The sequence below is a fragment of the Typopeltis vanoorti genome, chromosome 1, assembly GCF_054136105.1.
Source record: "Typopeltis vanoorti isolate ZY-2024b chromosome 1, IOZ_Tvanoo_1.0, whole genome shotgun sequence".
In the NCBI taxonomy this organism is placed as follows: domain Eukaryota; kingdom Metazoa; phylum Arthropoda; class Arachnida; order Uropygi; family Thelyphonidae; genus Typopeltis; species Typopeltis vanoorti.
Genome location: NC_143549.1, coordinates 117,209,924 through 117,232,961, shown reverse-complemented (window position 1 = coordinate 117,232,961; position 23,038 = coordinate 117,209,924). Strand labels below are relative to the sequence as shown.

At 36.0% G+C, this 23,038-nt stretch overlaps 1 protein-coding gene across 2 annotated transcripts in view; it reads left to right on the top strand.

The window, feature by feature from the left end:
* Nucleotides 1-23,038, top strand: part of Mcm5 (Minichromosome maintenance 5) — a 288,604-nt gene that overhangs the window by 121,589 nt on the left and 143,977 nt on the right. For both annotated transcript variants that reach the window (XR_016548356.1, XM_090393095.1), the window contains exon 7: nt 16,446-16,705. Coding sequence is in view for 1 of the 2 variants with exons in the window: in XM_090393095.1 (XP_090249221.1) it covers nt 16,446-16,705 (260 nt within the window). In the remaining variant the exon portion in view is untranslated. The remainder of the gene's footprint in view (nt 1-16,445; nt 16,706-23,038) is intronic.

Here is a 23,038-nt window from a genome sequence, read left to right as displayed (position 1 = left end):
AGGACTTCATCAATTCCTCATATGTAACCTCAAGGTTTATACAATATGCTGTGATATTACGAGATAATTTTGTATTATTCCTAGCACACCTCCCCCCCCCCCCCTCCCTCCATGTGAGCCACGTGTTTGTAGTGGAGGGGGAACCTGCCAGTAATGGTTCACTGTCCCTTTTCAACAGTACTGACCCATTATCAGATGGTATGGATACCTTCATTCCCCTAGAATCTAAAACATGAAATTATCTAATGCTTTTGAGGTAGTCCAGTTGGACAATGTTTTCAATATTTTTCCTGATGAAGGACACTTGTTGTCCTCAATTTTCTAAAAACAAAAAATCCAAGACTAAGGAAAATAATACATCATAAAATCAGAAACCAGATTATACCACCAGAAAGAAATGAAAACATTTCTACAATGAAATTATTGTGGATTCCCTCAAAACTTTGACATCAAGACTATCTTGCAGAAATGGGATGGATCTGTCCATGGAGGAGTCACCATCCTTATGGACAACCATATCCCTTCCAGCAAGCTCTACTTAATACTAATGTAGAAGCAATTGCTGCCCAACTCTGTCGGAACTCTAATGATAATTTGCTGTTACCTCCTGCTCCATGTATCTCTCAGGATGACCTTGATGACACCATATTTCAGATCCCATTCTCCTTTTACTGGTGGGAATTAAACAGACACAATACTCAGTGGGTTAAGTGCCTGCACAAACATCAGAAATTTTGAGATATACACAAGAACAATAATTTCTTCCTCTTAATCACAGGAAGTAATGCCTTCATTCATATGCCCACCAGAACATTCACTGCTATTGACTTAATTGTCTATTCACCCTCTCTTTTCTCATTGCTTAAGTGGGAAATGATGAAAACTTATTTTAGATATCACAAGAAAGTGATATCCACTTTTCTGTGATACCAAAAATAAGTTTTTATAATCAGTTTCAAAATAAGTTTTTTAATATCACTTTCCCATGATATCCACTTTTCTACATGGGCAATCATCGACTACATCGTAGATGGCGAGCCTATGGCACGCATGCCAGAGATGGCATGTCAACAATTTACAGGTGATATCCTTAGTAAATACGGAAGCGTTTTCTTGATAAGTTGACATCCTTCTGCTGCTTCCCCTGCTCAGCTAACTTCTATGGTGAGCTACAATGCATAAATATTTTTCTCACTACTGTTTTTTTTTTCCTTTCAAACAAACATCATTAAAATCAATTTAATAATACAATAATCAATTTTAACCGAATAATATTATACATTTATATATAAATAAATATTATAAATAAAATAAAATATTATTTATAAAATTATAAATAATTATTCATAAAATATTATAAATTAATAAATTAAGTTAGATTAATTTTTTATTAATTTTTCCCCTATTTAAATTATACATTTTTGGTCGTTTTATAATAGAAATACAATTTTATTCATACAGACCAGTTTACAATAAAAACATTTATTCAAACCTACCAGTTTCGCCAGCAAACTGTCTGGCTTTTTCAAGGCATTACGGAGATATGAAAGTTAGTAAATGCAAATTAAAAGGAACATAAAAAACGTAAACCAAACTAGTAGCTATGGTTACACGTTTCACATGACAGAGATGACTTATTGTTCTTGTTCATTATCACGCATGCGTGTTTGTTGTAGACTTGTAATGTGATTACTGGCTAGCTGTAGTTCAGATTGATTGAGAGAGAGGATCAAGTTTTTCCACGAACTGTTTAGAATTACACCCTGATTTCTGTTGAGATTTCTGCCGGTTATTAGTACTATTGTGGCTTCCTTAAATACACGATGTCTGTAGTCGTCATCGAGATATGGCATGGAGCTGTTTTGCCAATCTATCGTGTGGTTAGACGTGCAGAAATGATGTGCTAAGCCGGAAGAGATGCTTCTGTTGTGGTTTACATCACCAACATGTTCTTTTTGTCTAATTTCTGAACTTCGTGAAGTTTGTCCAATGTAGGCAAGACCATAGGAGCAGGGAATGTAATATACTCCTGGATATTTGTAGAATGGGACTTTATCTTTTGGAGATCCTAAAACTTGTCTGATGTTGGTGGTTGGTTTGAAGACCACTCTGATGTTGTGTGCTCTTAGTATTCTTGCTATTTGATAAGAAATTGACTTGATGAAAGGTATCACTACAGTAGAAATGTGCTGACGGTGGGATTCTTCTTGTCTGGGGTTGTCATTGTATAGATATTTTTTGATGATGTTTTGAGGATATCCATTTTGTGATAATGTGTTGGCTATTAGTGAGAGTTCATTTTGTGTATCCTCCTCTTCTGATATAAACGTTTTTGCTCTATGTTTCAACATGTGGATAATACTCAGTTTGTGTGTCTTGTGATGGTTTGAAGTATAGTGAAGATATCTTCCAGTATCTGTGGGCTTTCTGTAAGTGGATAATTTGACACTGTTAGGTTGTTTTTTTTATCAAGATATCTAAAAAATGCAGTTGGTTGTTGTTTTCTACTTCCAGAGTGAATTTTATCTTGCTCTGTATTGAGTTGATTTTATCCACAAACGATTTTAGGTTGTCTAAGCTGTGTTGCCATATGATGAATATATCATCCACATATCTCCACCATGTAGATGGTCTCGGAGAGATTGCAGAGAGAATTTCTTTTTCAAGTTTTTCCATGAAAAGGTCTGCACAAGATGGTGATAGTGGGCTTCCCATTGCTAGGCCTTCTAATTGTTGGTATATGGTGTTGTTAACCTTGAAGAAATTAGATTGAAGGCAGTGTCTAAACATCTGTGTGATGTCTATAGGAAAGAGGTCTTGGATGATGTTTATTACCTCTTCTACTGGAACATTGGTGAAAAGGGATACAACATCTAGACTGGCTAGCATGTCTGTTGGTGCAATCTTAATGGCTTGGAGTTTATTTACAAAATGTTGACTATTCTTGATATAGGATTCTGTTGATCTTATTTTATTATTTAATAAGTTTGCAAGATGCTTTGCCAAAAGGTAGGTTGGTGATGATCTTCCATCAACTATTGGACGGAGAGGTATATCCTGTTTATGTATTTTAGGTGTCCCATATATTTACAAAATGTTGACTATTCTTGATATAGGATTCTGTTGATCTTATTTTATTATTTAATAAGTTTGCAAGATGCTTTGCCAAAAGGTATATGGGACACCTAAAATACATAAACAGGATATACCTCTCCATCCAATAGTTGATGGAAGATCATCACCAACCTACCTTTTGGCAAAGCATCTTGCCAAAAGGTAGTTGCGTGATAATGAATAAAATACTCATGCGTGATAATGAATAAGAACAATAAGTCATCTCTGTCATGCGTAACGTGTAACCATAGCTACTAGTTTGGTTTACAACATTTTTTATGATCCTTTTAATTTGCATTTACTAACTTTCATATCTCCGTAATGCCTTGAAAAAGCCAGACAGTTTGCTGGCGAAACTGGTAGGTTTGAATAAATGTTTTTATTGTAAACTGGTCTGTATTAATAAAATTGTATTTCTAATTTTTCCCCTATTGAAAACTACCCGGCACTTCAGCAATTCGATTGGTAAATTTTTGGCATGGCACATAAAATGGTTCGCCACCACTAGATACTTCATAGATATCAAGATGGAAAATTGAGCAAATGAGTTGAGTAAGCTTTTTAATTTTGTAGATTTAAAGGTGGCTTTGAGGTTGTATTTCTGTAGTATTCTGTTTATTTTATCTGATGTCCCTTTAGTTTAAGGCAGGGGTCGCCAAACTTCTTTGACCATCGACCCCTTCAGGAATTTCTTGACTTTTTATCAACCCCCTCTATTTTACTATTACATAATTATAATAGGACAAGCAAAAAAGATGCTTATGTGAGTTTTTAGATTGTTTATTTTATAGTTACAGTGTTTATTGTATGCATAATATATTATATATTATTATATTGGCTTAACGTCAAAGGGTTATGTTTTTGACGTTCTTCTTAACATTACATATTTGATAGGAGGGATAAATAATATATAAAATATATTTATATAAAACCACTGACATCCTTTTATTGGTAAATACGTCATTTTGGCCTACTTGATTGGCCTCCGTAACTATTTTCATGACCTTGCTCCATCTTACAGGTCCTATTCATGTCACTGTTCCCACGATTCACTCTTAATTGCGTTGTCATTCAGGATGGAGGTAATCCAAGTTAACCGAATTAAATATTACCCGTACAATGATGTCCTATATTTTTCTATTGACCCCTGAGCCTGAATCGACCCCTAACAATGTTATATCGACCCCTTGGGGGGGGGGGTGTCGATATCGACCACTTTGGCACCACTGGTGTAAGGAATGGTTATAGTTTTATTGTAGTCTGGTTTATCTTTGTTTTTTTATATAGGTTTTGTAGAGAATTTTAATAGTGTTTTGGCTGTAACCATTTTTTAGGAACATATTGCTGATAACTTTTAATTCTTCTTTAATTGCTTGTTCATTGCAGCAAATTTTCAAAGTTTTAGAGTATTAATGACACCTAGTTTTTGTGTTGGGTGGTGGTGGTAGGAGTTTATGTGTATATATTATTATTATTATTACCACGAGCTACTCCAGGAGTCCTTAGACTCATCGAGGGAGGCCCTAAACATCATGTTCACACAGCTGTTCAACATTCTCACAGTATCTATCATACCTTGCCTTGAACTCGCTCACTGTCATAGCACCCACAACAGACTCTGGCAGCTTATTCCACTCATTTACCACTCTAAAAGTAAAGAACCCAGCTCTAACACCCCTGCTAACCACGCTCTTGCCCAGCTTCCATGGGTGTCCCCTAGTTCTCCCACCACCAGTCCTGATCTCAAAAATATCATCTGAATTAATCCTATAGAATCCTTTTAGCAATTTGAATGTCTCAATCATATCTCCCCTTTTTCGCCTATCAACTAGTTTCTGCAACCCACAAATCTTCAACCTGTTCTCATATGGTTCATTCCATAGACCTGCTATCATCTTAGTCACTCGCCTCTGGATCCTCTCCACCTCCTCCCCATCAAGAAGGTACTGAGGTGACCAAATCTGGGCACAGTGGTCGAGATGAGGTCTTATCAGGGCTCGGTACAGAGGTACAATAACTTGTTTTTCTCTGCTCGTCAAGGTATTTTTCAACAACCAAGTGAGTTGATGAGCTGATTTAGCTACTTTCGCAATGTGCCCCCTAAACTTCATCTCCCTATCCACCAACACTCCCAAGTCCCTGGCCTCATCAATCTCTTGGAGTACAGTTCCGCCAATGTGGTATACTGCTGCTAATCTTTTCACTCCGAAATGCATAACCTTACATTTTGTCACATTAAATTGACATCCATTCTCCTTAGTCCAGAACTCCAATCTATCTAAGTCATCTTGCAAGACTTTGACATCTTCTGCATTCACTATCGCCCTACCCAACTTTGCATCATCAGCGAACAAATGAACTGTCCCACTTAGACCATTCCCTATATCGTTAATGAACAGATTAAACAGCAGTGGTCCAAGAACAGAACCCTGTGGCACACCACTAGTCACAGGCTGTTTTTTGGACTCTACTCCTGAATAAACTACTCTTTGATATCTCTCCATCAACCACCCAGCCATCCATCTCACCAACCCTATATCCATTCCCATATGTTGTAGTTTACGAATTAGAATTCCATGTGGTATCCTGTCAAACGCCTTTGCCAGGTCCAGCAGTATCACTGTAAACCCATTTCCCTTATCCAGTTCAGCCATCACCTTGTTATAAAACTTGAGCAAGTTACTGAGGCATGATCTACCCTTCACAAAGCCATGCTGTCATCTGTACAGTATCTCATTTTCATCAATCCATTCCTGTATTTTTCCCTTGACTACTTTCTCCAAGACCTTGACAACGACTCCTGATATGCTGATCGGTCGGTAATTTGCAGCCATAGTCTTGGATCCTCCTTTATGCAGTGGAACTATTTTCCCCTCTTTCCATGCCTTCGGGACTAAGCCAGACCTGAGACTCAGATTAAACAACATGGTCAAGGGCACTGATAATTCATTAGCCGCTTCATGCAAGACCCGTGCCGGTATACCATCCAATCCCACAGATGTATTCACATTAAGGTTCTGTAATAGACTATTCACCTCCACTTCATTCATCACAATTCCCATATAAACTAATGGTTCCTTCATTTTTTCAACATCACCACCTGGATGATATACTTTTGCAAAGTGCGCGCTCAGTAACTCCACTATATCGACTGGTTCTTTACCATCGTCATTCCTTAAAATCATTTTGCCATGTACAGTTTTTTTCTTGCTTGCAGCATATTGAAAGAACTGTTTGGGATTCTCTTTTGCTTGCATAGCTAGTTTCCTTTCATAATCGGCTTTTGCTGTTTTTACCACACTCGTTACCCTTCTAGCCTGTACTTTATACTGTTCGTGTGCCTGCAGGTCACCCCTTTCTTTAAATTCCCTCCATAGTTGTTTCTTTTTTTGCAGCTCAAGCTTAATGGTGTTATTCATCCATTTAACCCCTCCTTGTTTCACTATTCGGACCTTAGGTATACAATCAGCCATAACCTCCTGTAAATGCTCTTTGATCACTTCCCATGCTCTATCGACGTCCAGCCCTTGCAGTTGTACATGCCATGGCACTGATCCAAGCAATCTCCTAAGCTTGTCATACTTGCCAGCACGGTAATTCCACATATACCCTGTCTTAATCACGAATTTCACACCTTTAGCCACCTCCCAGGTCAAGACCTTATGATCACTCTCACCAATAGGTGGCAACATGGTCATATTCATTACAGTCAAATTCTCAGATACTATTACCAGGTCAAGCACTCTCACACCCCTAGTATTTTCAATTACATGCTGTTTCAGATAGTTATCCCTTAATAATTGAATAAAATCCATTTCCTTCCTCACATGTGTCCTCTCCTCCTTCCAATCAATGTTACCATAGTTGAAATCCCCCATAATAATTACCCTCCTTCCATTCATTTCATCAATTTGTTTATGCATACCATCTCCACCATCTATTCCATCACCTGGCCTATAGCAGCACCCAACTGTATATTTTATTCTGCCAGTATCAATCTCACACCAAATAGCCTCAAATGAGCTCCTTTCACTATCCTGCAATACTTCAATTCTCCTTGGCTGCAGTTCATCAGCTATCATCAACAACACCCCTCCCCCAATTTTATTCTCTCTGTCCCTCCTAAACATACTATAACCTACACATTCTATCCCACTAACTATATCATCTTCCGTCAGCCATGTTTCACTAATGCCAATAACCTGTGGCCAGGAAGAGCCAATCAAGGCCAAAAATTCTTTCTTCTTGTTCCTAATACTCCTGGCATTAGTATACATGAACTGCAGTGTTCCCTTTGTCCCACCCCTATCTTGATGCGTTATTCTAAATATCCCATTCCCATTTTTTGTCCTTATTGCTGGCTCAGGTACATTATATACATTTTTACACTCAACTGTCTCACTGATGTCAGGATATCCACTTCCCCCCCTCCTTGGTAGTTCTAGTTTCCCTGGTTCTGCACATCCATTTTCACTTCATTCAGCAACACTTTTTCCAGTCTCCGCACACCAAGTCCATTCAAATGCAGTCCATCCATCTTGTATAAGTCCTTTCGCCCATCAAACTCATTCCACATGTCCACAAATTCCACACCACACCGTCCGCATAACCTGCGCATAATATCATTTGCGATTATGGCCCTCCTTCTAAATTCCTCTCTGTCATACCGCGGTAACAGACTCACCATTCTAACTCTGTCACTCTTTTCTTTCGCTACCTTTAACAATACTTTCAAGTCCTCTCTCATAAAAAATTTATCACCTTTCAATTCATTCGTACCAGCCACAATTGTTATTTCTTTCACCCTCTGTTTTTGCACTCTAATGCTCTCACTTACATCCTTAAATTTCGCACCCGGCAAGTACGATTTAGTTACACTCCCATCTATTACTCCTCTTAATAACGAGTCACCATACAATACTCTCTCCTTTATTTCGGAAACTCGCCCACGCTGTTTATTTCCGTTAGCCGAATCACTCTGGAAAGAGTTTTGCAGGTGCTCTAATTGCCGCTGCGCATCTTGTATCACTGCGCGCAGCCTAGCGATCTCACTTCCTACAAATAATTCCTCATTTTTTTTATCATTCAAACCATTTTCTCTTTCTGTATAATTGCTCTCACTCTTTCTTAGATCACCGCTCACATTGCCATCTTGTACACCGCAATTCCCTATCGAGCCACTATTTTCACTCGCATTCTGGCTTTCTTCAACCATAACTGTCTCACAACCTGACACATACTTCGACTCCTCACTTTGCATACACTTTCTACACATTCTCCCACCACTATCACTTTCAGCCCATACTCCAGACTCATTCGGGAATGCATACATTCCACACACATCACACCGGACAAACTCTCTCACACTACAGTTTTTGAACAATGCCGTCGTATTTTTGGACGCCATTATCTTACGTCGCATTGCCGCCATATTCAAATATATGAAACGTATTGTTAAAGACTAAATTAATTTACTGAATTTACACCAAAATCACACAGACACAACAGGCTACCAAATTTAGACAATATTACGTTATGATTTTTAACATTTATTCTAATTTCCATTCAAAATTGTACTTAGCTTTCAGGAGCTCCCTGAAAATACGACCGTTCCCCTGGCACTCTATCGGCGACTGATATTGGCCAGTATGTGTCGGTTTCTGGTAAACAATGAAGGAAAGACTGCCAGAATGAAGACTTGTGACAAGTGTATCTAGAAACAGAAGTGTGTTCTGCTTTTCAATCTCAATTGTGAACTGTATGTGTTTGTGTTGTTTCTTTAGGTGGCTAAGGAAAGTGTCTAGTGTCTGGCGGCCATGGGGCCAAATCGCAAAAACATCGTCAACGTACCTAAGCTGGACTTTGGGTTTTAAAGGAGAGGAATCTAGAGCATGTTGATCAAAATGTTCTAAAAATGCTCAAAAGTCTGTAATTTCTAAAATGAATGTTAATCACCTTATACTCCTTTTCTTTTAGTTTTATATCTTATCTGTTTGTTTTCTTCAACAGTAACATCAGTCATACTGACAGGGCCACATATGAGGACACATAAAAATGATGTCAGTATTTATTTTTAACATATACAAGGCACAAATTTAGCAAAATTAATGAATTCATGGTAATACTGTAAGATTAAATGGTACTGTATCATAATTATCTGAGTTAGTCCCGAGGGGGTGGAAGGAGGGGAAAATAGTTCCATTGCATAAAGGAGGCACCAAGACTGCTGTTGCAAATTACCGATCGATCAGCATATCAGGAGTTGTTGTCAAGGTTTTGAAGAAAGTAGTCAAGAGAAAAATACAGGAATGGATAGATGATAATGGGATACTATATGAGGGACAGCATGGTTTTGTGAAGAGTAGATCATGCCTCAGTAACTTGCTCACGTTTTATAACACAGTGACAGCTGAACTGGATAAGGTCCAGTGATACTGCTGGACCTTGCTAAGGCCTTTGACAGGATACCACATGGAATTCTAATCAGTAAACTGCAGCATATGGGAGATGGATATAGGGTTGGTGAGATGGATAGGAAGGTGATTGATGAAGAGATATCAGAGAGTAGTTTATTCAGGAGTAGAGTCCAAAAGAAGGCCTGTGACTAGTGGTGCACCACAGGATTCTGTTCTTAGACCACTGCTGTTTAATTTGTTCATTAATGATATAGGAAAGGATCTGTGAGGAACTGTTCATTTGTTTGCTGATGATGCAAAGTTGGGTAGAGCAATAGTGAATCCACATGATGTCAAAATTTTGCACGATGATTTGGATAGATTGGAAGACTGGGCTAAGGAGAATGGATGTCAGTTTAATGTGGCAAAATGTAAGGGTATGCATTTTGGGGTGAAAAGAATAGCAGCGGTATACCACATTGGAACTGTACTCCAGGAGATTGACGAGGCCAGGGATTTGGGAGTGTTGGTGGACAGGGAGTTGAAGTTTAGGGGGCACATTGCAAAAGTGGCTAAATCAGCTCATCAAATCACTTGGTTACTGAAGAATACTTTGAGCAGAGACAAGCAAGTTATTGTTCATCTTTATCGAGCCTTGATAAGACCCCCCCATCTTGACTACTGTGTGCAGATCTGGGCGCCAGGGTTTCTTCTTGATGCGGAGGAGGTAGAGAGGATAGACGAGTGACCACGATGATAGCTGGTCTATGGAATGAACCTTATGAGAACAGGTTGAAGATCTGTAGGTTGCAGAAATTGGTTAGCAGGCAAAAGTGGGGTGATATGATCACCTCTCTAGCTGTATTTAGGGGTCTCTCTAAATACAGCTAAAGACAGTAGCTGACTACCACTTACTCACTTAACTTTAAATGATCAAGTCCATTACTGCATATTTGTTTTAAAAATGAAACAAAAACTTCAAGATGGTACTGTGCAGTATAACAGAATCTGTCGCCAAGATGAGATCAAAATAGGTGAAAATCCTTGAGATCCAAGCTTGATTATATCATATGAGATAAGATATCACAGATTTAAGGTTATGAGGTTCCAAGGTTGAATTAATACAGAAGTCATATATTTTCCATATACAGGTAGTAAGGAGGTATGTCACCTTTTAAAAATCCTCTGGATCAGATATAATTATAGAATGTTTGTTTTTTCACTTTATTCCAAATTAAATTATACTTTCCAAGAATTTGTATTCTTGTTTAATCCTTTATAGAAGTGGTGTCAGCAAACAGAGTTTACACATGAAATATCTTCATGACGAACTACTTGTATATAGAGGCTGATGACCTCACATCAATTGCCTTTATATACAAGTGGTGTGTTGTGTGAAGGTACTTCACATACAAACTTTGCTTACACTTGGATAAAGGATTAAACAATAATATAATTTCTTGGCAAGTTAGTTTGATTTCATTTACACCCAAGTGAGGAGGGGGGGGGATGTTCCAGTTATTTTAATAATAAGGTGTTACACCTTTTTACTACTTGTGTATGGGAAATATTTGACCTCTGCATAATTTAACATAGGTATTTTTCCTGGATCTGGCTCCCACTGATGAAATCTCAGAAAAGGTCAAAACTAGTGATGAAAAGAGGTGTTTTGCATTATGGGATCTATGGTAATTGATGCGAAGTCATCAGCTTCTATATACGATTAGCTTATTGTGAATGGCATACTTTGTTTGCTTGCACTTCAGTAAAGAATTAAACAGTAGTATAATTTCCCAGAAAGTTTCGTTTAATTTACAACCAAGAAAAAACATTTCTAAAAGTATAAAAATTTAGGAATGTGTGAAAACAACCACAGATTCTCAAACATTCTGAAGGGTAATGCTATAGAGTAAGTAGAGCGGTCTTGATTATCCAACTTTCAACAGCTGAACCTTCACTTAACCAACTCTTGAGTAGATTAGCGTGTCAGCCAACTTCTATCACAATACCATGTAACTGCATCTTCTGTTAACTGATTCTTCAGTTATCGTCAGATAATTGTCATTCATATATTTATATGAATGACAATTATCTGATGTTCATATATTTAAGGGATTACTGTAAAAGATTTAGGGAAAATTTTTACAGGAGATTGTAATTAAATTTGAAAATAGATATTAGAGGCTGGTATGTTTGAAGAGTTAGATGAATAAATTTATGGAATGAGAAAAATTGATGACACCAGATTATCAATATAAAGGATTGTTTAAATAATTTTAACTTACAGAATGAAAGTTGAGTTAGACATAAAAGAACTGAGACTAGAGCAGATAATGAGTTTTGAGGAAAATGAGTGTTAATAAGATATCAGATGGGAAGATGTTATTGGTATTCAAGGTGTAGTGCAGAACTAAGGTGGTATAATTACTTAAATGGATGAGGAGGAAAGATTAACAAAACTTTTTCTTCCCTTTAGAAGAAAAAATTTTGTTAATTTAAATGGATTGATTCAGTTAGTAGTGCCTTAGAAAATCAAAATGTGAGACATTAACAGTATCGATGACAACACTGATTTGAAAGCATATTGTTGATAGGAAGGTAGTGATAATGTATATTTAGTTGTATATTTATTGTCAGTATTTTGTGTAGCCCTTGAGGGTATATATCCCTTAAGGGATATCCATAAAAGCTTGATATCTGTTAAACATGATGATGATTATGACTAATCATTGTTACAGTTTTACCCCCCCCCCCTCAAACCAGCCAGGACTATATATGTCCAGATAAATCTGGATACAATTCTGTAACACCTATTAAATAACATCGATAAGAAGTGCAAGTTGGTCTCACTATTTCATCCACCTTGGCCGGTAGAGGGTTAATAAGTATGGGGGGGGGGGGAGTGAGGAAAGTGACTTGAGTGGAATGATTTCCGAGGTTGAATGTTTCTTTGCTAATTTGTGTATGTCACCTTTTATATTTAATGTGAAAATATATATCACATGTAAGTGTTCATTTGTAAGCTGGAAATAATATTTGCCTTTCAAAAGTTAATCATAAAAATGCTTGCTCTTACAAATGTTAGTGTGTCATCAAACATTAGGATTTTTTAATGAGTCTTTATGCTAGTGAAGTTTTTAGGAAGCTCAGCAGAAAACTGGGATCAGCTCCATGGGGAAAGAGTCTTTCGGAGTGTTTGTTGTTTTCAATATTTCCATTTGTATCTGTGCCAAAATCTCATCAGTATCAGTAGCCAAATGGTTTTGAAATGGTTTCATTTGACCACTTATGAATCTAGGAAATTTCATTTTGGTGATGTTTTATAGTTAGCCAATTTATCTGAAAACATAGTCCTGGTTTATTTATTCATATGTTTATGCAACAATTTTAATTCCATTTCAAATGATTTAACATTATTAAACATGTCAGTACCTTTTTCCGTGAAGTTTCAAGTTAAGCACTGTGAGGAAGGCAAAATATCTTAATAGCAATTAAAAGACAGTATGTTTTATTCCATTAAGTTGCAAGTTGAATGCAAGCTTCTTAGCCTCAACACAAGTATATCATTTTTATTTCACGACTTATTACTGTATACAGGGCCGCCGAGAAGGGGTGACATCTGAGACTTTTGTCACGGGCCCGGCATTGAAAAGGGCCCGACCTTCGGGCCCTGACGTGTCACATAACTGTATTTATAATGCATGGTTTTAATTCTTATAATAATACAACAATGATAAATAATAATGGCATATCGAGAACGATACTGTGTTTTGTTTTAGACAGATGGCTACGCTCTTTAGCTCTCCATGAGTGTTCAGAAGACACTGATTCTTTCAGCACGGATCGCTGTAGTTATAGTGGATGATGATGTCAATAGGCATTTGTGCAAGGTTGTTTTGCAGTTGGCTGCACTATCTAGTAATTGCATTCGTAGTAATGCTCCCTGCCAGAACGCTTCGTTCTTGTTATTATTTTGATAGACGAAGGTTTTGTTATTGTTTGTAAAGTGTGCAACTGCATAGTGTAGGCCGTGCGCTAAAAAATGAAATTACGTATTATTAATTTGATTTTTTAATTATTAAAATTTTATTTTAATAATAAAAATTTGACGAACAGAAATGTATCATCATCATAAATCTGAAAATCAAATACGAAAAGAGAAAAGGGATCGTGAGAAGGCAAAAGATTTAAAAAAACAAGCATTTACTACTGAAATATTTGAAGACGGATGAACACCAAGATATTGAAATTTCAAGTAAACAATGTGCTAATAGTTTAACTGCTGACAAAAGTAATAAAAAATCTTCTTCACCTGGACCTGCAGCAGCTAACTCTGAAGTGAACACTGAAATAGATGCTAGGGACAATTTAAACCTTCAAGATAAAGAAAAAACGTTGCTTGGACCAGGAATTAAAGCAACAATTAGCACTACAACCGATGCAGTTGGTAACAACGATTTAATATATGAAGAATTTAATTCAACTGGAGGTGAAGCTGAAGCGACTACCAACTTAGAAGCTACCGAAGTTATAAATTACGAAGATCCAGGTACTTGGCTAGATTTCTTTAGTGATGTAAATCGATAATTAATAGTTGTTAAAGGACTAAAATCCGAATCTGAGTTAAGTGATATGGTCAAGTTAATGCCAAAAGATTGTAAAAGTAGAAAATTTTCTTCATATTTACTATATTCTCAGTTATCAAATGACCGTGATCAGTTAGTTCGAGACTGGTTATGCTGGAGTTCAAGCAAACTAGCCTTATATTGCCCATTATTTAGCAATGATACAAAAAGTAAACTTGTCAGCGATTTAAGTAAATCAGAAAGGTTTTGTCTTCTAAAACAAAAGTGGCAAATGTTATATACACGTTTGCCTGATCATGAAATATCACGATCTCATAAAGAGTGCTACTTATCCTGGAGGCAATTAGAATGATCCATAACTGGTAACGGAGTAAACAACAAAATGGAAAATTTAGTTATTAATGAAACAAAAAAATTTTATGAATTGCTTAAAAGGTTACTTCATGTAATTTTATTTTTAGCGTCCAGAAATTTATCATTTCGTGGTGCTAATCAACAAATTAGTAATCCACCTAATGGGAACTTTCTGGGGATATTAGAATTAGTTGCACATTATGATCCCATACTAAAAGAACATTTACAAAAGGTAAAAGAATCTCAAAATACCGGCCAACGACTTCAGGCCCATTATTTATCATGGCAAACTCAAAATGAATTCATTGACATTTGCAGTAATTTTGTATTAAACAAAATTTTAAGCAAAAGAAAGAAGTCCATTTATTATTCAATAATTTGCGACTCAACTCCAGATTCGTCACATATCGAACAAAATGTTTTAATACTACGATATGTTTTCAGAGATTCTTTAACTCAAAATTGGATAATTCTTGAAAGGTTTATAGAATTGCTTGATTTTTATCATAAAACTAGAGAAGAAATAGCAAAAAAAAAATTATTAGAACGCTTCAATCAACTAGAAATTGACATACAAGACTGCAGAGGTCAGGGATATGACAATGCTGCAAATATGAGTAGAAAAATAAAAGATGTTCGGTCTTTTATTGAAAAAGAAAATGAAACTTCTGTTTATTCCCCATGTGCAGCACATTCACCGAATGTAGTGGGCGTAAATGCAGCTAAATGTTGTTCGGAAAGTACAATATATTTTGGAAACTTGGAGCGTTTATTTGCATTTTTTAGCTCAAGCCTAATGAGATGGCAAATTTTATTAGAAAAAAATGGCTGTTCTCTTCATGGTGTATCTCAAACTCGCTGGAGTTGTAGAATCGATGCGATTAGACCAGTTGCTCAGAAGCTTCCAAATGTTTTAAAAGCTTTAGAGGATGTAATTTTGACTAGGAAATTATCAAATGAAGGTCATTCTGAAGTTGTTGCTCTAAAACGATATTTTTCAAGTTTCAAAGCAATACTTTTTTCAACAATTTGGTTTAAAATTTTAGCTTCCATTGACGAACGAAATAAAATATTGCAATCTAGTACCATATCGATTGATATTGCAACAGCAAATGTTGAGTCTCTTCTGAAAGAAGTTGAACATTTTAGAAATAAATGGCAAGATGTTCTCTCTAAAGCTACACTTGTTGAAATTGAATTGAGTATAACCCAAATGTCGAAAGCGAAGAGAATAAAGCTAGCAGATGAAGAAAGTGCAGATGGGGATGATACACAAGGACATTTTAAAAGAACTGTATATTTTGTTATACTGGATACAATTATTTTGCAACTTCACATGCGTTTCACATCTTTAAAAAACATTCAGAATTTATTTTCACCAATATTAAATTTTCAAACAATGAATTATCAAGAAATTTCTGACTCATGCAATAATTTAATAAATAAATATTCGAAAGACTTAACATCATCTCTGAAAGACGAAATCTATCACACAAAAAGATTTATAACGCCACGTTTAAAGATGTTATACCAGGACTAGATTTATTAAATACCATTTATAAATTTCAACTTCACGGTGTTTTTCCCAAAATATGTACTTCAATCAGAATTTTTTGCACAATACCAGTAACAGTTGCCGAAGGTGAAAGAGCATTTAGTAAACTTTCAGCAATAAAGAACTTCTGTAGATCATCATTGCTCCAAGAAAGATTAAACGGCTTAGCTTTGCTATCAATGGAACATGACCTGCCAATGAAAATTGATTATGACGAGTTGATTAAAGATTTCGCAAATCATAAAGTGAGGAAGTGGATGAGGCAATAAAAATTTAAAAATTCTCTTTTTATTTAATGTTTGTATTTTGTATGGCATGTAATTGTATCGAATTTTGAATTTATTGTACACTTTTTTAAATAAATGTTTAATGTTTTATATGACTTTTTTTTTATTAAACAACATACTTTGTGTGTTAAAAAGGAATCTCTTTATATTTCAGAAAGGGGGTGCAACAGAGAAAGCTACTGTTGGTATAAGAAGACCATATGTGAGAGTAGTTGGCATTTGGGTGAATACAGAGGGACTTGGTCGCAGCAGTACTACATCATGGACACCAGAAGAAGAAGAAAGCTTTAGGCACCTAGCTGCAAGTCCAGATGTTTATGAACGTATAGCAAAAAGCATTGCACCATCTATATATGGAAGTCTAAATATCAAAAAAGCAATTGCGTGCTTGCTTTTTGGTGGCTCAAGGAAACGGTATCAGTTTAATTTATATCTTAATTGCTGAAATAATGAAATTGGTAATTATCTTGTTTTGAAAGAGCCGGTGTTGCCTTTGACTTTGTTGTTCAATAGAAGTTTGACAACAGGAACTGTCCCAATTATGGTTTAATGGAATAAATACAGAACATATAAATAAACAACCCATTTAATCACACCTATATTTCATTTTAGTCACTGAGACATTATGAAAATTAAAATTGCAAAAACACACGTATACAGATTTGCACAAACAATGAGTGGAAATGATTAGATGGAAAGCCTAAAATCTTATGAGGGGCACCCTCTATGGTGTGTTGGATGGCCTAAGAATTAGTTTCTCAAATCTTTGGAAATTTAATAACCATATTTATTAAGATTATGTTTTTTTTTTTTAATTCTGCTGCTGATTCTAAAAAAAGTCTTTCGAATTTGTATTTTTTGTGGTGAAGCATAGTAGATTTTTTCCCATTTGATTCTGTGCAAGGTATCCTAAGCATGATTAGCAAGCCCTGACTGACCATACTTATGGCAACAGATGTATTTTATGTTCTTCTGGGTAGATGATGCTAGCAGATCTTCCAGTTTGACCATAATAAGTTAAGTTTCAGAAACAAGGAACTTCCTAAACTCCAGGAACTGATACAGGATCCTTGGAAGAGCAGACGAGCGTAGCCAGCTTTAGATAAGGTTTGAATGCTGTGCAGAGTTTGTATTTTTTTAGAGTTTTAGCTGTTTTTTCTGAGGTGTAAGGAAGAGTGATAGCATTACTATATTCAACATTAAGAGTGGGATGTGGGAAGATGGGAGGAACAATTATGAGGGTGCTCTGAAATGTTCTCGGCCTAACAATGAAAAAACGAATTTATAATTTCAAAATTATTTTTATTTTTCAACATAATCTCTCTTAAGACTAATACATTAATTTCAGCGATGCTCCAGCGCCATTATCCTGTCCCTGTAGTGGTTCTCAGTAAGATCTGCAGAATACCCCTCTTCATCTGCAATCACCTCTTGATTCGAATAAAAATGCTGACCAGCGAGGAAGAGTTTTAGTTTTGAGAAGAGATAAAAGTGAGAGGGAGCCAAATCTGAGGAATAGGGTGGATGTTCCAACAATTCATAGTGCAGATCCCTTAATTTTCCTATTGCCAAAACACCTTTGTGGGCAGGTGCACTGTTCTGATGAAAGATGATTTTTTTCTTCTGCAAACTGAGTCTTTTCTCACAAATGTTTTCATCTAGTCTGGTTAAAAGATCAGAATAATATTCCTTGGTTATTGTTTTACCCTTTCAAGATAATGAATAAAAAAAGCCTTTAGCATCCCAAAACACTGATGCCATGACCTTTCCTGCTGATGGAACTGACTTTGTCTTCTTTGGCACTGAACAACCGGCTTCTGTCCACTGTTTTGATTATGACATTATAACAGGCATTTTTGTATTCTGGTGTGTAATGGTGAATTCGAATCTCATCCATAGTAATAAATTGATGCACAAAATCAGTTTTATTCTTGTTAAAACTCTCCAAGCACTGTTCAGAGATTTTCATGCAAGTGTGTTTTTGATCTGCTGTGAGCAAGCGCAACACCAATCTTGCGCAGAGTTTTTCATTTGTAATTCTTCATGCAAAATATATCCTACACATTCTTTTGAAATGCCTATAGTCTCAGCAATTTTACGCACTTTGACTCGCCAGTCATCCAGTACCATATTGTGCACTTGATCAATGATTTCTGGTGTTACACTTTTGGAATGTCCTTCACATGGATCATCTTCAAGGCTGGTGCGGCCACATTTAAACTCGGCAGCCCATTTCTTAATTGTCGAAAACAAAGGAGAAGAGTGCCCATAACTTTTATGAACTTCAAATGAATTTCTTTTGGCGTTAAACCTTCTTTTGCATAGAATTTTATAACTGCTTGATACTCAATTTTATTGATTTCAAAGGATACAGACTTTTGCTTCAGACAGCTGTATAAAACAAACTACTTGATAGAATGACTTGGAATTTCATATAGACGCTAATGACAGATGTACCAACTTAGAAAAAAAAAAAAAAACTTGCTGATAGTGTTGCCATCTATGGTCGAGGCCGAGAACTTTTCAGACCACCCTCATAATTTGTTGATCTTTTTGGCATTATAATAAAACCATATTGTTTGAGGGGCTGATGGTAATGGGAAAGTTTTGTGTATGTATCTGCTTGTGTGGGTAGTTTTCCTCTAAACTGAGAAAGAAAGGGTGCCATTGGAAAAAAATGTGTAATTAGAGTATCTAGAAAAGGAAGGCTATTATATTCTTTTCTATAGTGAACTGGATTCTGGAATTAGCCACATGTGGTAACCCCAGAATCTACATTTGACCACATGTCTCAGACACAGGTAATGTTTCTGAGCCATTAGGCCAAATTAAGAACACATCAGCAATGTATCTTAGTCAGATAAAAAGTTTGAGAATAGCAGTATCAAGAGCATGTTTTTCAAAAATGCTCTATATAAGGAGGAGAAGGGCACATGTACTCTCTCAATCTGTTTATAAATGACATCTTTCCAAATGAAGTAGCCAGAAAGAATGGTAAAATTACAAAGATCAATGTTTGGGGGAGGGGACATTTTTTAGTAAATTTAAAGTTTCAGAAAGAGGGATATAGAGTTCACTACACAACCCTTCAGTATTAAGAAACTCAGGTATATGAGAAGGTTATAAATCTGTTGCACAAATTAAATAATTCGGCAGTAGTGACTGATGTCATATCAGCACAGATGCTAAAAGAGCATCTGTGCTGATATGACATTCATAAGAAGTGGATATTCTTTTCACTAAACTATATATGAGTCTCAGAACAGGTAAGATTCCACACGTGTGGAAAGAATGTACGGTAATTCCATTGCTCAAGGATGGTGAAAAGACTGATGTATCCAACAATCAACTTAATCAGTATCTTTGAAGTGTGGTTGAGAATTTTGGAAAATTGGTTAGGGCTCACAAACAGAAATGGGTTGACAGAGAATCTATGTTTGTTGGAAGTTTTTCCACTTATGCTATAAATTAAAGATACCAAGAAATTATTCAAGGTATACATTTTTGGTCGTTTTTATAATAGAAATACACTTTTATTAATACAGACCAGTATTTTACAAATAAACATTTATTAAAACCTACCAGTTTCGCCAGCAAACTGTCTGGCTTTTTCAAGGTATTACGGAGATATGAAAGTAAATGCAAATTAAAAGGAACATAAAAAACGTTGTAAACCAAACTAGTATCTATGGTTACACGTTTCGCGTGACAAAGATGGCTTATTGTTCTTATTCATTATCACGCATGTGTGTTTGTTGTAGACTTGTAATGTGATTACTGGCTAGCTGTAGTTCAGATTGATTGAGAGAGAGGATCAAGTTTTTCCACGAACTGTTGAGAATTATACCCTGATTTCTGTTGAGGTTTCTGCCGGTTATTAGTACTATTGTGGCTTCCTTAGATACACGATGCCTGTAGTCGTCATCGAGATATGGCATGGAGCTGTTTTGCCAATCTATCGTGTGGTTAGACGTGCAGAAATGATGTGCTAAGCCGGAAGAGATGCTTCTGTTGTGGTTTACATCACCAACATGTTCTTTTTGTCTAATTTCTAAACTTCGTGAAGTTTGTCCAATGTAGGCAAGACCACAGGAGCAGGGAATGTAATATACTCCTGGATATTTGTAGAACGGAACTTTATCTTTTGGAGATCCTAAAACTTGTTTGATGTTGGTGGTTGGTTTGTAGACCACTCTGATGTTGTTGGCTCTTAGTATTCTTGCTATTTGATAAGAAATTGACTTGATGAAAGGTATCACTACAGTAGAAACGTGTTGACGGTGGGATTCTTCTTGTCTGGGGTTGTCATTGTATAGATATTTTTTGATGATGTTTTGAAGGTATCCATTTTGTGATAATGTGTTGGCTATTAGTGAGAGTTCATTCTGTGTATCCTCCTCTTCTGATATAAACTTTTTGGCTCTATGTTTCAACATGTGGATAATACTCAGTTTGTGTGACTTGTGATGGTTTGAAGTATAGTAAAGATATCTTCCAGTATCTGTGGGCTTTCTGTAAATGGATAATTTGACACTGTTAGGTTGTTTTTTTATCAAAATATCTAAAAAATGCAGTTGGTTGTTGTTTTCTACTTCCAGAGTGAATTTTATCTTGCTATGTATTGAGTTGATTTTATCCACAAACGATTTAAGGTTGTCTAAGCTGTCTTGCCATATGATGAATATATCATCCACATATCTCCACCATGTAGATGGTTTTGGAGAGATTGCAGAGAGAATTTCTTTTTCAAGTTTTTCCATGAAAAGGTCTGCACAAGATGGTGATAGTGGGCTTCCCATTGCTAGGCCTTCTAATTGTTGGTATATGGTGTTGTTAACTTTGAAGAAATTAGATTGAAGGCAGTGTCTAAACATCTGTGTGATGTCTAGAGGAAAGAGGTCTTGGATGATGTTTATTACCTCTTCTACTGGAACATTGGTGATAAGGTATACAACATCTAAGCTGGATAGCATGTCAGTTGGTGCAATCTTAATGGCTTGGGGTTTATTTACAAAATGTTGACTATTCTTGATATAGGATTCTGTTGATCGTATTTTATTATTTAATAAGTTTGCAAGATGTTTTGCCAAAAAGTAGGTTGGTGATGATCTTCCATCAACTATTGGACGGAGAGGTATATCCTGTTTATGTATTTTACGTGTTCCATATAGTCTTGGGGTGATAGGATGTGAGGATTTTAGTGTTCTCTTCATTTCTTCTGGCCAATTGTTACAATTTCTGATTAGTTGGTTTGTTTCATTATGATTTTTAATTGTGGGGTCTCTGTCTAGGATTTTATAAGTTGAGGTGTGTGATAGTAATACGTTTAACTTATCATAATAATCTTTAGAGTGGAAGATAACTGTAGAATTTCCTTTATCAGCTTTTGTAATAATGATATCTTTATTTTTCTTCAAGTTGAGAATTGCCTTTCTTTCATAAGGAGACGTGTTGAGAACAGGTTGTTTTGCTTTGGCTAGGATTATTGTACTTTTGAATCTAATAGTGTCTGCAACGTTTTTTGGTAGTGGATATAGGCCTTTTTCAATTCCACACATAAAATCCATTTTAGGAATGTTTTTGGGTGTAATCGCGAAATTAAAACCTTTTTTTAGAATATCAGATTCATTTCTTGTGAGGTTATGATTTGACAAATTGAAAATCACTTTGTCATCCGGGAGGTTGTTTTGTGTCCGATATTTTTTCTTGTAAAGTTCGTTGAATTTCCTAATTTGTTTATCCTTATAAAGTTTGAAAGTTTTTTCGTAATTGCGTTGTATCATTTGGTCTAGTTGATTCCATATGGCGTATTCTACGTTGTTGGAAATTTCATCAAATAACTTGCGGCAATTACTATCACTTTTATTAAGTTCGTATCTCGTGTGTTATCCTTTCTCTAACAAGCGCTAATGAAGTGCGTAGATAAATTTTTTTTTAGCTGATATAGAGTTGATATGACCTCTGATTATAAGGAAGTTAGGAATTATGGAGAATTCCCTGCAACGTTTAAGGAACGTTAAGTGGTTCAAAAGTTTTGGCTTTTCTGCATTTTTCTCTTTCCATACACCGAACTTTGTGTTTCATTAAACTATTCAAGGTATACATTTTTGGTCGTTTTTATAGTAGAAATACACTTTTATTAATACAGACCAGTATTTTACAAATAAACATTTATTAAAACCTACCAGTTTCGCCAGCAAACTGTCTGACTTTTTCAAGGTATTACGGAGATATGAAAGTAAATGCAAATTAAAAGGAACATAAAACACGTTGTAAACCAAACTAGTATCTATGGTTACACGTTTCGCGTGACAAAGATGGCTTATTGTTCTTATTCATTATGACGCATGCGTGTTTGTTGTAGACTTGTAATGTGATTACTGGCTAGCTGTAGTTCAGATTGATTGAGAGAGAGGATCAAGTTTTTCCACGAACTGTTGAGAATTATACCCTGATTTCTGTTGAGGTTTCCGCCGGTTATTAGTACTATTGTGGCTTCCTTAAATACACGATGCCTGTAGTCATCGTGATATGGCATGGAGCTGTTTTGCCAATCTATCGTGTGGTTAGACGTGCAGAAATGATGTGCTAAGCCGGAAGAGATGCTTCTGTTGTGGTTTACATCACCAACATCAAGTCAATTTCTTATCAAATAGCAAGAATACTAAGAGCCAACAACATCAGAGTGGTCTTCAAACCAACCACCAACATCAGACAAGTTTTAGGATCTCCAAAAGATAAAGTTCC